The sequence below is a fragment of the Acanthaster planci genome, linkage group LG16 (assembly GCF_054643075.1).
Source record: "Acanthaster planci isolate LZ-2023a linkage group LG16, COTS_SCS, whole genome shotgun sequence".
Classification (NCBI taxonomy): domain Eukaryota; kingdom Metazoa; phylum Echinodermata; class Asteroidea; order Valvatida; family Acanthasteridae; genus Acanthaster; species Acanthaster planci.
Window position 1 is genome coordinate 13,678,828 of NC_141792.1, and position 11,600 is coordinate 13,690,427.

The 11,600-nt window shown below is 41.1% G+C and overlaps 2 protein-coding genes across 2 annotated transcripts; one reads left to right on the forward strand and one right to left on the reverse strand.

Moving 5' to 3' along the window:
* Nucleotides 1-882: 882 nt before the first annotated feature.
* LOC110979112 (uncharacterized) lies at nucleotides 883-6,242 on the forward strand. Its single transcript, XM_022234654.2, has 7 exons — nucleotides 883-1,042; nucleotides 1,922-1,985; nucleotides 2,781-2,814; nucleotides 3,094-3,183; nucleotides 3,820-4,113; nucleotides 4,294-4,515; nucleotides 4,959-6,242. Exons 1-7 carry the CDS (start codon nucleotides 982-984, stop codon nucleotides 5,016-5,018), a joined length of 825 nt encoding a protein of 274 aa, XP_022090346.2. The 5' UTR covers nucleotides 883-981; the 3' UTR covers nucleotides 5,019-6,242.
* A 1-nt stretch (nucleotide 6,243) lies between these two features.
* On the reverse strand, nucleotides 6,244-11,555 carry ppih (peptidylprolyl isomerase H). Its single transcript, XM_022234343.2, has 6 exons — nucleotides 11,445-11,555; nucleotides 9,630-9,718; nucleotides 9,271-9,361; nucleotides 9,031-9,126; nucleotides 8,456-8,584; nucleotides 6,244-8,205 (listed from the first exon to the last, which is right to left on the reverse strand). The coding sequence occupies exons 1-6, from the start codon at nucleotides 11,508-11,510 to the stop codon at nucleotides 8,137-8,139; spliced, it is 540 nt and encodes a 179-aa protein (XP_022090035.1). The 5' UTR covers nucleotides 11,511-11,555; the 3' UTR covers nucleotides 6,244-8,136.
* Between the last annotated feature and the right edge of the window lie 45 nt (nucleotides 11,556-11,600).

The following is an 11,600-nucleotide window of genomic DNA, read 5'->3' on the forward strand; positions in this document are numbered from 1 at the left end:
AGATATCTTAAAGCTCTTTTAACTTGCTTGAAATTGAAAATGACAAAGATGCCTCGACTTTTCCCGGGAATACCTGTAGACGTTATTTATTCGTGCAAACTAACATGCCTAATCATGTTAATCCTTGACGTTATTCATTACTGTACATCCTTTGGTCCAACTAAACGGTACAGTGTACAATGTCCGAATTACTTAATCACATTTTGCAGTTTCTCTGATTTCTTGACCAGAGAGCCTTCGAACAGAGTAAGGTGTAGAAACGTGGATTTGGAAATCCCTGATATGGCCTCGTTTTGATTTCAGAGCAACGTTTTCACTTATTTTTTATCCACAAACTTTTCACACTAATTCTTCATCAAGGAAATAATTTATTTCCGATTTTGACTCCATTTTTTTTAATAACATACGGCTATTTCTTTTAAATATCTTTCCTGGCTGCTCAAATAAATTCAACTGTCAAATAATCCTGTTTCGGCCCAAGTCACCCCGGCCTGGCAGATCAACAAATTGCAACCTGGGTACCAAACTGAACTTGTTTTTGCTGGTGCCCCCAAAATGGAAATTTTCATGTATAAAATTTACGACCCGCTTCCTGATCGAGGTGTAAGGATATGTTGTGGCTTTGTTCACGTTTTGAAGGATGAAATTGAGAAAAATATCGCCTTTTCATTGTTTACACGGCAAAAATGACTCCTTTTGTGGGGTGCTGTCCTTCATCTACCCTCTCCTGGTAGTTTTGAACTTGTCGTTGACTTTGGTGTACGAGTCGTCACGGTGATGAGATGGCAAAATCGAAGGACACCCCTCTTACGGATTTAAACTGCTCGTTCTCAATTTTATTACGTCACAAAATACCACAATCCCTCGCGCGACGCGCACACGAGTCGAGTACGTACGGACGGCCATCTTGGCAGCACAAAGAAAGATCGTTGTGCGGAGGGGAGTAACATCAACGCCCGGTAAAAAGATCTGCCAGAAAATATGCCCGAGGAGTCGGAGCAACAACATGAGGCAGAATTGCCCATGGAAAAGAAATTACTGGGTGAGGTGGTGTTAAAATTACGTCTAGACGTGCTGTGGTTGTCGAGATATTGGCTAAGAATGCGAACCATTTTGTCGACATTTTTTTAGTAAACGTGAATTTCGTCTACTGCGCATAGCACAGTAATTCTTACATTATGGGCAGTGGGTAGTGCAACCACGACAACTGGTACTCGACGGTTTACTTTTGTTAATGAGAACCAGCGTGAAGTGCAACACGTCGAAATTTGTTTTGCTCGTGGCGCGGCGGTCATCTGGTCATGCCGGTAGCCCGAACTTACACATGGGGATGTCGTAGCCCAGGTACATGTATGTTGCAACTTGGAGGACATCACATTACATGTACTTACAGTTATGCTTTATTTGTTTATCATCACTCACTATTTACTCAGTCACATTTTTTTGCCTAGTTTTAGTTTGTTACTCATAATGTGATTGCAATAGCCAGAGCAATCTCGTGTGGGACCAGCAGGGTCAAATGGGTTATTTTCAATGCATCACAGTGACTTTACAGACGCGGCCGATTAAGCCAATAAAACGCGACAAATTTCAGGCAAAGCTGAAAAAGTCTTGGTTAATTCCATAAATAAGTTGCAGGGCATTGTAATCTTTAAATTATGCATTTGTCCAAGATGGAATTCAGCGTGGTTACACAATGTATGTACATATGGTCCTCTGGAATTAAAGAAATTCAGGCCCAAATCTTTGCAAGAATTGAATATTTTTGTAAATGTGAATAGAAGTAAATCATAGAGTAAAAAGTGCATCATTAACAAGAAGGGGGTGTGTCCTCGGACTTCAAATGTCTTACAATTGATAGGTGCATAAACGAAACTTTTCTGAGGAAATTTTCATAGTTTGTTTTAATTTGTTTCCCAAGCCTCTGGAGTCACAGGCACTGTGAAGTGGTTTAATGTCCGCAGTGGCTATGGATTCATCAACAGGTTAGTCCAAAAAGATGCTGGAAAAAGATGTATAAAGCTGAATTGCACAAATAGCACAGCCATAACAGCATCTCATAAAGTTGAAGTCATCACTCTATCATGGAATTAGGGCATGTAGATGCTCAATTAATTTAACCCTAATCCTCTTCAATCCTTGAAATCCTTTGGATGGTTTTGGAGGATTTTTGAGGATTGAGGTGAATGGTAAAAATTGCAAAGGATGCCATGCATGAAGGTCGTGGGTTAGACCGTGTGTTATTTTTGCTTAGTCGAGCATAAATTGAGCCCTGCTTCAGCATTACGACAGGAACTGCTGGAGGATTTTGAAGGATTGATGCAGGAGCCACGCCTCCAAGTAACATTTTCAAAAAATTTTGGAGGATTTCAGAGGATTGAAGGAGAATCCAATTTTTTCACCCCCCCCCAATCGTAGGATTTTGGAAGATTGAGGAGGGTCCCCAGCAAAAAGGGCTTCAGGGGTTATGGTTAAGCTTCAAATGCAAGTACCTTTCAGTATTCCAACCTCCTTCAAATAATCTCTCTGCCGAGAGAACAGTACTGCCTTGTGGAGTCAATATGTCAGAACCCATCACAGCTAAGAAAGGCAAGCAGTCGGCATTGCTTTGCCGCACTCCAAACTCCTTATGTGTTGTCCGTAATTTTTTTTTTTTTTTGATGGGTGAAAGGAACTCTCTGCTGCAGTTAAAGGCTTTAACCCTCCAGGCTTACACGTCACTCTAAACTTTTATTTAAAAAGTTGAGAGTTGATGGTTAAATTTTTTGATTTATTTTCAGAGATGACACGCAGGAAGACATCTTTGTTCACCAAGTAAGAAATCCCCCTCATTATATTAAAAAACCTTTTACCAAAAGCCACTCATTTAAAGATTGCACTTCTACAACTGTAAAACCCACGTCGGTGTAAACATTAGAATTTGTTTTGAATACTGATTCATGTATCTTCCTACATGATTACTGGCGCAATGTTCCCATTGGGTGTTCTCTTTTATTCCTTTACATAATTCCCTGGTGATACTTCCACTTCAGACACTTTACACTTGTAGAAGCCCCTGTTTATGTACCACCATACATTTGTTTTGTCATACAGACAGCTATTGTAAAGAACAACCCCAAGAAATACCTGCGTAGTCTCGGTGATGGGGAAGTGGTGGAGTTTGACGTGCTTGCTGGAATGAAGGTAAATTTACATTAACTCTACTGGGATCTCCTAATTTGAACTTTCAAGGATGTACTGATGTGCAGTACCGCATGGTTACCCAATTTTATTTATTCATTAACCCTTCTATGCTGAAGTCACTCTTTGGGTCATTTGGTGAACACCTCAATGAAGCACAGCTGTGTTGTGTTGTGCACTGCACCAACAGACCCTCACAGGAATATCAGTTTGCACTTATGTGCTGCCCAACAACTGTGCTTCACTGTTTCATGTGCATCATTGTGCAGTAAACCAAATGCAGAGAAGAGGACTGCACAAAAGACCCTGGGTCTTTTGTCCTGACAACCTACTGTGTACACACTGAATCTGTGCATGTTTGAGTTCCATATAGAAAATACATGTTCACCAGTGACTGTGGGCATTTGTGCACATTTGTGCTGTAAAACCAAAGGAGGGTTAATATACAATTTAGACAACATAAATCAAAAGTTGGTCAGAGTTAGAGTGAGTGCACTTGTGTGATTCAGCTGTGAAGATCATAACTTTTCAAACTCGTTAACTCTAATTTTGGCACTTAATCCAGTATTTACAGATTGAATAGTTTCCCAGTTTTAGCATGGAGGTGAAAGGGTTACTCTGGTCTGTTTCTTCACACAGGGAGACGAGGCTTGCAACGTGACTGGACCTGATGGTGAAGCAGTCCAGGGTAGTAAGTATGCTCCAGACAGACGTCGTTATCGCCGCCGTAATTACTACCGTCGCCGCAAGAACACTGATGACCGTGAGGATGATCGCGAGGAAGAGAGGACTTCAGAGGGAGGAGATAACACAGAAGGAAGACGACAACGCGGTGGAGGAAGAGGTGGTAGAGGAAGAGGAAGAGGGCGGGGCAGATATCGTAACCGTGGTTACCGTCGTCCAGCTCCTGAATCTGACGAGGGTGGTGAAAAGGTGATTGACCTTAACCATAATCCTAAACAGGAGCATTTGTAGGATTTCACATTTTTGTATAACTTGTATCCTCTTTGAAGTGCTGGTTTGCTGTAACACCTTCATAACTTGATTGTGCTAGGGTTGTCTGATTTGGAGGACCCTGTTGATGCATTGCTGTTTGACTTTCTCAATTGACAGCGAGAGGATGATGAGAAGGGTGAGGATGGAGAGAGATCAAACCGTCGTCGCTACCGTCCTCGTTATCGGAATTACAGACGCCCACGTCGTCAAGAAGGTGATGAAGAAGGACCTGGCAATGAGAACAAAGAGAATGAGGGAGAACAGCGCCCTCCTCAACGCAGACGCTATCGTAGACGCAGACCTCAAGGCTCACGCAACCAAAAGACTGACTCTGGAGAGGTAAAATCAGTCAGTGTATGGTGCATGTTAACCCTAACACTCCTCAGTCCTCCAACGGGCGAAGGATTGAGGAGGGTTAGGGTTAAGGTCTGGGATCATAGGTCAGAACAAGACATTTGCACAAAATTACTATACAGTCGACTCATGTTATTACTGTGATGGCGCTGTTCAGCTCTTACTGCATCTTATTGAATCATGTTTCAACATTGGGATGAAATTTGCTGGATATTCTTTTCTTATGAATGACACAATTGCTTAGATACCCTAATGTTACTTTGCCCGCAGCCTGATGTGAACCACGCCATTTCAGGCAGGCGGTTAGCAGGGGTCTCTGTACTATACTGCTCAGATTAGTTTCTGGAAGAGTAAAAACAATTCCTTGTTTCTTGTAATGTCTGTAGGTCTTTTATTTACACAATTCTCTTGTATTTTGTTATATTTAGGGAAGTCCTGGACCGAGTGAGGAGAAAGCCCAGGCTGATACATCAGAGAACAAGGAATGAGTAACATCACGTTTAGGCCAGGCAGACACCCACATACATCACCACAGACATCCTAGGGAAATGTTAGCTTCTGAACAATGATACCCAACCCTGAAGAGATGTTTGAGGGCCATTTTAGGCATAGATGAAGGCTTTGTGCTTCCCTTTTTTCAACTGCAATCTGTCAACGTAAGATCGACCATTAGATTAAAAAACTAAGTGCCCTGTCACCAAGAGTTGGTAAAAATATCCACAACCCTCTTGGAAGATGATACAAGAAATTTTTGCTTACATTATTCTGATGAACCACATTGAGTGGCACAGAGATTCGTTTTTGGCCGAAATCAGTCAACATTTGCAAAGTTTGTGGATAATGACACCTGTGTATGCTCCCTGATTGATTGTGGGTCACTGAAAAACCAAGGATGTATATTGACCTTGTTTTGACATTTAGTTGAGACACGAGGACAAACATGCAAACAGTACTTATGATCCTTGAAGCAAGTTGATCTAGGGGCGGGAGTGTCAAAGGAACTTTAAGATGTGTAACACTAAATTTGAAGCCAAGGAAATGGAAACTGTTAGTTCACCGCCATTAAGGAGAAATACTCAAAAAGACAGATCTTGGTATCATCGGCTGTATGCTGGATTCAGCTCGTAAGACCTGGCATATTGTAGAGCAAATGTTAATGGTATTACAGTATTGTAGTTGAGGTGTTTGTGTCTTTTCCATCAGACTTGCTTTACTGGCTGTGGTTTTTTGGTTTTTTTCACAAACCCAGGTATCTGCCAATGGATTTTCATTTTTGTAGGAGATTTTGTACCATTTGATGAATTTTTCGCCCAAGTGTTTTACAACTTTGCGTTTGAATCTGAAATTCATCCTTGAGGGGAAAGCTTATTTGCTGCATTTTTGCAAACAGTTTTCAGTAAAATTTATTTTCAGAAAATTTGAATCAATTGAATCAAATGAAAACTTTTGAAGTTTGGATTATTTAAAGTTTGCAATTGGCAGGTGCCAGGTTAAAGCCATTCTTACACAATTTGATTCCCAGCCGCTTTTATCCAGGAAAATTTTGGTCATTTTTGGCACGTTTTTGTAATTCCAGCATTTTTCTTTCTGTTAATTTACTACCATCTTTAGCAGGAGATCTTGTTTGTGACTTGCCTTTGCTGTGGAAACATCTAATGGCATTGGAAGTTCGAATAAGGCTCAAAAATAAAACATCTTGTTTGAGCAAAGAACTTGTAGACAGCTTCAATTTTGTACGTGTGTTATTGTGGCAACTTGGTTGGACATCACTCAATTCATTTAAAGTAACAATTAGTAGTCATATTGAAGCAAGAAATGTTAAGAGTCAAGGCTTTAAGTTGAAATAAATCCAGGGCTTTTGTGCCAAATAGGCAATCCTCGAACTTCAGAAGGCTTATGGGGGGCTGTTATGATACAGATTTACATGTTAAATATATTGTAAGCTTATGTAAAAAGTTGGGTGATACACATACAGTGTACATGTATTGTCCCCTACATTCACTCCTGTGGCTTGTAATATAAGTTGTCATATCTCGATCTTGGATACTGTCCATTTATTGGCCCAGAATGATCATGACAGGGTGATATATCCATATATCACACTCAATGTGAGATATTTCATTCTGCCGATAGTGCATGCATGTGTGGGAGACAGAAGAGCTTCAGGAAGTTCAAGAGCAAACATTTCCGCTCCTTAACCACTTCCTGCCGGGGAGCCCGGTTTCGGGCACCGTGTGTTAATACGCAGAGCCGGGGTGCCCTGTTCCGGACAAAAGAGCTGGTCTGTGTAACGAAAGACTACTCGGAACAAAGGACCTGCTGCTGGGAATTGCCATCATTTTTCACCTTCCATTTTTCAAAGGTAATCTGGCACTGCTTTGAAACAGTATACCACTGTTTTGGGCATAGCGCGCCCGCGGATTAGCACTGCGGACGAAAATGCTCCAGGGCCCCATTGATAAGCGGCACAGCGCCGCTGCTCGCTAATCCAGCTGTGTATGAAATGACGCTACTGGCATTCACTGGAACAAAGCAAATTATGCAACACCACACAATTCTTGGCTCTCTTTTATAGGGCTGCAGGCCTGGGCTGAATACTTTGGCATCAATGAAGGTTGCCTAACAGACTAGAGTAGCCGCCAGAGAGTCGTTTATGTGGGGTAAATGTGCAGTAAATGAACACATGAATTTGTGAAGAATTATGAAAACGGAAAATCCTGAAAAGGTCCTGCCATCACATCCTGCTCAAGAGAAATCCACCCGGCAGGTAGTGCTGAAGTCAGTTTTCAGTGGTACCCAGGATACATTTTGCGTATAGGCTACCAGGGAATTTGATCAATGAAATTGCTCATACAACACTCATTCCCGACCCTGCAGCATACATACAAGGTAATGCACAGACCGCTAACCAGACTACATGTACTCACTGGTACCCGCACCAGTTTCACATTAAAGTTTACACAATTTAAGAAAGTGCAGGAACAGGGCATTTGCAGACGATGATGTTTACATCTGTTAAGTTAATTATACAGTTTGACATTAGGCCTATCGTCTTCTGAAATTCAGAGCTTGTTTCTTTGGATAAATTCCTTAAATAAAAAGATAAAAAGACAGAGGTGTGACAAAATTGTTAACTGCTGTGGTGTGGGATGTGACATTCTCCCTCACCACAGCGGTCAACAACTGTTAACTGAGGCATTGACAAATCTTGGCGGGACATCATAGGAATGGTCAGTCAATGCCAGCAGTTACGAACAGCTCCCTCTACTGTTGTACTGCAGCGATGCTGAAAAGTGAACTGCCATGCATGGAACTGAGCTTTATATTGAAAGAATAGCACCAGCTTCAGATGTTGGAAACAAAATGGCTGTTCATAATGTGTACAGCAGAGCATGTAGTTTGGTGGCAATCATGTTGCAACTCTTGATACTCGGCTTGACAAAAATTGTTAAACAGCGTCCTCTATTGTCAATCCATAGCCAGGAATGGGGATCACCTCCCTTAATAGTCCGCTCCGATCCAGACAAGTCTTGGTACAGACAAGTCTTAGGCTAGCACTGGCACATCTTTCCAAAGATGTCCTTCCAGACAAATCAGTGAATACCTTCAAAGTTCTCCACACTGTGAAATCATAACGGGTATCTTCGGTTTGTTGTTAGATCCAGTTGGTACATTCTGTAGGAAAGAAGTAAATGAATAATTCATATGATTTTTTTAACGACCTGATGGTTTAATTATTCACTCTGAAAAATAGGACAATCAGTATAGTTGGTGATTTCTTTAAATCATTCACGAAATAACTTGTCTACAAATAGAGCCGTCTGAGCCATTTAGAATTTGATTCAAACCCTGATTTTCTGGCAAATTGTAGTGTACTTCCCTAGCGGAGTGGACGTACATTACAAGGGGGAAGACTTCAACCTACCTCTATTTTCCTCATGACCAGAAGCCCATCAATCACCTTGCCAAAGACAACATGTTTGGTGTCTAAGAAGTCACACTTTGCACAGGTTATGAAGAACTGGCAACCATTTGTGTTGGGTCCAGAGTTGGCCTGCATACAAACAGAAAACACAGCAGATGAAGTCATCTTTCTAAGAGCTTACTTCAATGAACTTAAAGTAAAGCAATCTTAACCTGTCTTCCAAGACATGACTGTCAGTACCTTCCTGAAGCTCCTTCTGAATCCAGATTACATCACTAGGCAGGAAACTAGAACAGATCCTTGTACTTCAATTTTTTTTAGGATTATGGCCAATGTGAACATTTGATGCCTGAGCTATGCTTTCTTCATCAGTCTTGCAAAATCCTCCAAACTTTCCTCTGGGTATCAATGAGAATGTGCAACAAACAAACAGCAGTATTCAAGTCACTGAGTGAAACCTTTTGGCCCAGAGCTTAAGATGTAAGTACATGCACAAGATGAAACGTCATCTTCAGTGACATACGATGAAGGTGGCACCGTTTTTATTGTTAGTATCCACAGCTACGTTAACATACCATAGACAGGATGCCTGGTCCATCATGTTTAATCTTGAAGTTTTCATCTAGGAAGGTATTTCCATGGTAGATACACATAGAACCTAAGCCATCCCCCTAAGTGATGAAATTGAACAGATAAACAGGAGGTGTTAACAACGTATTATTGCCACATTAAGCTACATTACTCAAAGCCAACAAGCTCAAACGCAGACAATGCAATTTTCTTGGAGTTTGGCATATTCAGTCTAATTTCTGTACCTTGACGAAGTCTCCTCCTTGGATCATAAAATCTTTGATAACTCGGTGAAAGGTAGCTCCCTTGTAACCAATGGGGGTTGACTTTTCATCTCTGTAAAATCAATTACACAGGAAAACAGTATCAGGCCAGTGTAATGCACCAACTTGACCAAGACAAAAACAGAAAGTCCATCCTATACCTTAAGGTCCTTCTGATATGTAGGTCTTACAATGCATTCCAATTCTTACATAAGCAAAATGGACAAAAATGTTTCTTCCATTGCCTTGCTCAGAGTCACCATCTCTACATCATGACTACTCTGATTCACGATATCATCCACTAATCTTTCAGCATCAACCTTGAAACTACATGTGCATACCTATATTCTCCGGTGCAAAACTGTCTGAAATTTTCAGCAGTCTTTGGTACAACATCAGCAAATAATTCCATCTTCATTCTTCCAATATCCTGGGGGAAAAAGAATTTTAAAAATGTTCTTAAAATTTTGGTGAGGCATGAAGGTCAAGCTACTGTCGGTACCACAATCGGTCTGGCCCATGTGTTTTTGCCAAAGGCTAGGAGGGGTATGGGTGGGATGAAGGGGAAAAAAGGGAACTCTGGCCATGGTCCTTGCTTTGTTGAGAAAAGGGAAAAGCAAAACTGGCTATAAAGGGAGGTGGTGAAGTGTGCAGTTTTGTGATGGTAGCTGACAGGAAAGCATGCATCGACGATACTTCAATGTAACGATGGAGGTTAGGCATTCAGGCATTCCTTGACAAATAGGGGGATATAGAGGTACATTACCAATGGACCACCACGACCATGTTGAAACAATGTTGATAGAATACACTGTCCCTTCTCCTACCTAAGGCCTATAAATTGCTAAATAAAGTTTTAACATACTGGGCAGTGAACAGAACACATCATGATCATGTACAGATACATGTACGTTATATGTATCTGTACATGATCATGTACGTTATATGTATCTGTACATGATCATGTACAGATACATATAACGTACATGTACTTTACTATGAACCGGTCCCCAACTTCACAACCTTACCTGTTATTCACGTTGGTTGCTGTTTTACAAGCATAAGCATGGCACTGAACATACACAGTGGGCCTGTTTGTTTCACACTGACCTACATGTAGCACGTCTGGATCTCGATCAGTGATCCTAATGCTAGTTCGCACCATCCACTATGTGGGTTTTGATGTCAGTAAATCAATGACTCAACGTCCAATGACGGATTGCTGATCCTGACATACTGTACCTGATCCAGGTCCGTGTGAAACAAACACAGCCAGTGAGTGATTTTTCATATTGTTCCTACCACGATCTGAGATCAGACAGTTAAAAGTCCCCTGAAAAGTCCCAACCTAACTTATTTTAAATTAACGTTAGGCCCTTTGTCCTCATTGAAAATGATGAGTCAGTCATGGCAATGGGGAAATCAGAAGAATATTATTCTGAAAGTAAAATTAAGCATAGGCCTAGGCTAATTTTTATAGGATTTATCTCAAACAAGAAGGAATATTATCCCTAACCCCATAGGGTATATGTAAAATCATATTGAAATCGGAGGATTTGGGACAGTGCAGTGTTAGGGTTAAAGCGGCTTTTGTGGAATAAAAATTCAAAGCTGATGATCTGCACTAATAGAGAATTGATTCTGTTTCTGGTTCTGAATCATGATCCGTAAACTGATTTTCGCATAACACACAACCAAAGATCGCATAGCGCCGAAAGCGCTACGAGGCGCATCTTTGCACACAACACTCACAGCAATATCAAGACAATGGCACACGCGCAATACATGTAGCACATGGTCACGTGTATTGTACAGTAATGCAGGGCCGTTTTACAATACTCAATTCGTCTCCGTTTCAGGCTTCGTGTAGGAAATCAAATCCCCAATTATGGGCCTGAAGCGTTTAACTTAAATTGAAGTACGGTAATATTTGGCTCTTTTGCATCTTACTTGATATTTTGTGGCACTCAGACTTTCCGCTTACAACCTCAAAGTCAGGAAGTAAAAAAAAACAGTTGAACTTGAAGCCTGAAACGGAGCCCAAATCGAGTATTGGAAAACGGCCTGGGTTTCACCTAAATGAAAGAACGCTGGTAAACTCAAAACACCAATGCGTTTTCGGAGCTTAGAAACTTTTCATTGTCCCAACAAGTTACCTGTCCTCCGATAGAGATATCGAAAAAAACGACTGGATTATTTGGATTTGACGCGCCAGTCGCCATCTTTCCCCACAGATTTTTATCAACCTGGTAACCAAACTTTTTCGATGCCATAAGACATGCAAATTTCTGATATACAGGGTACCACGGAAA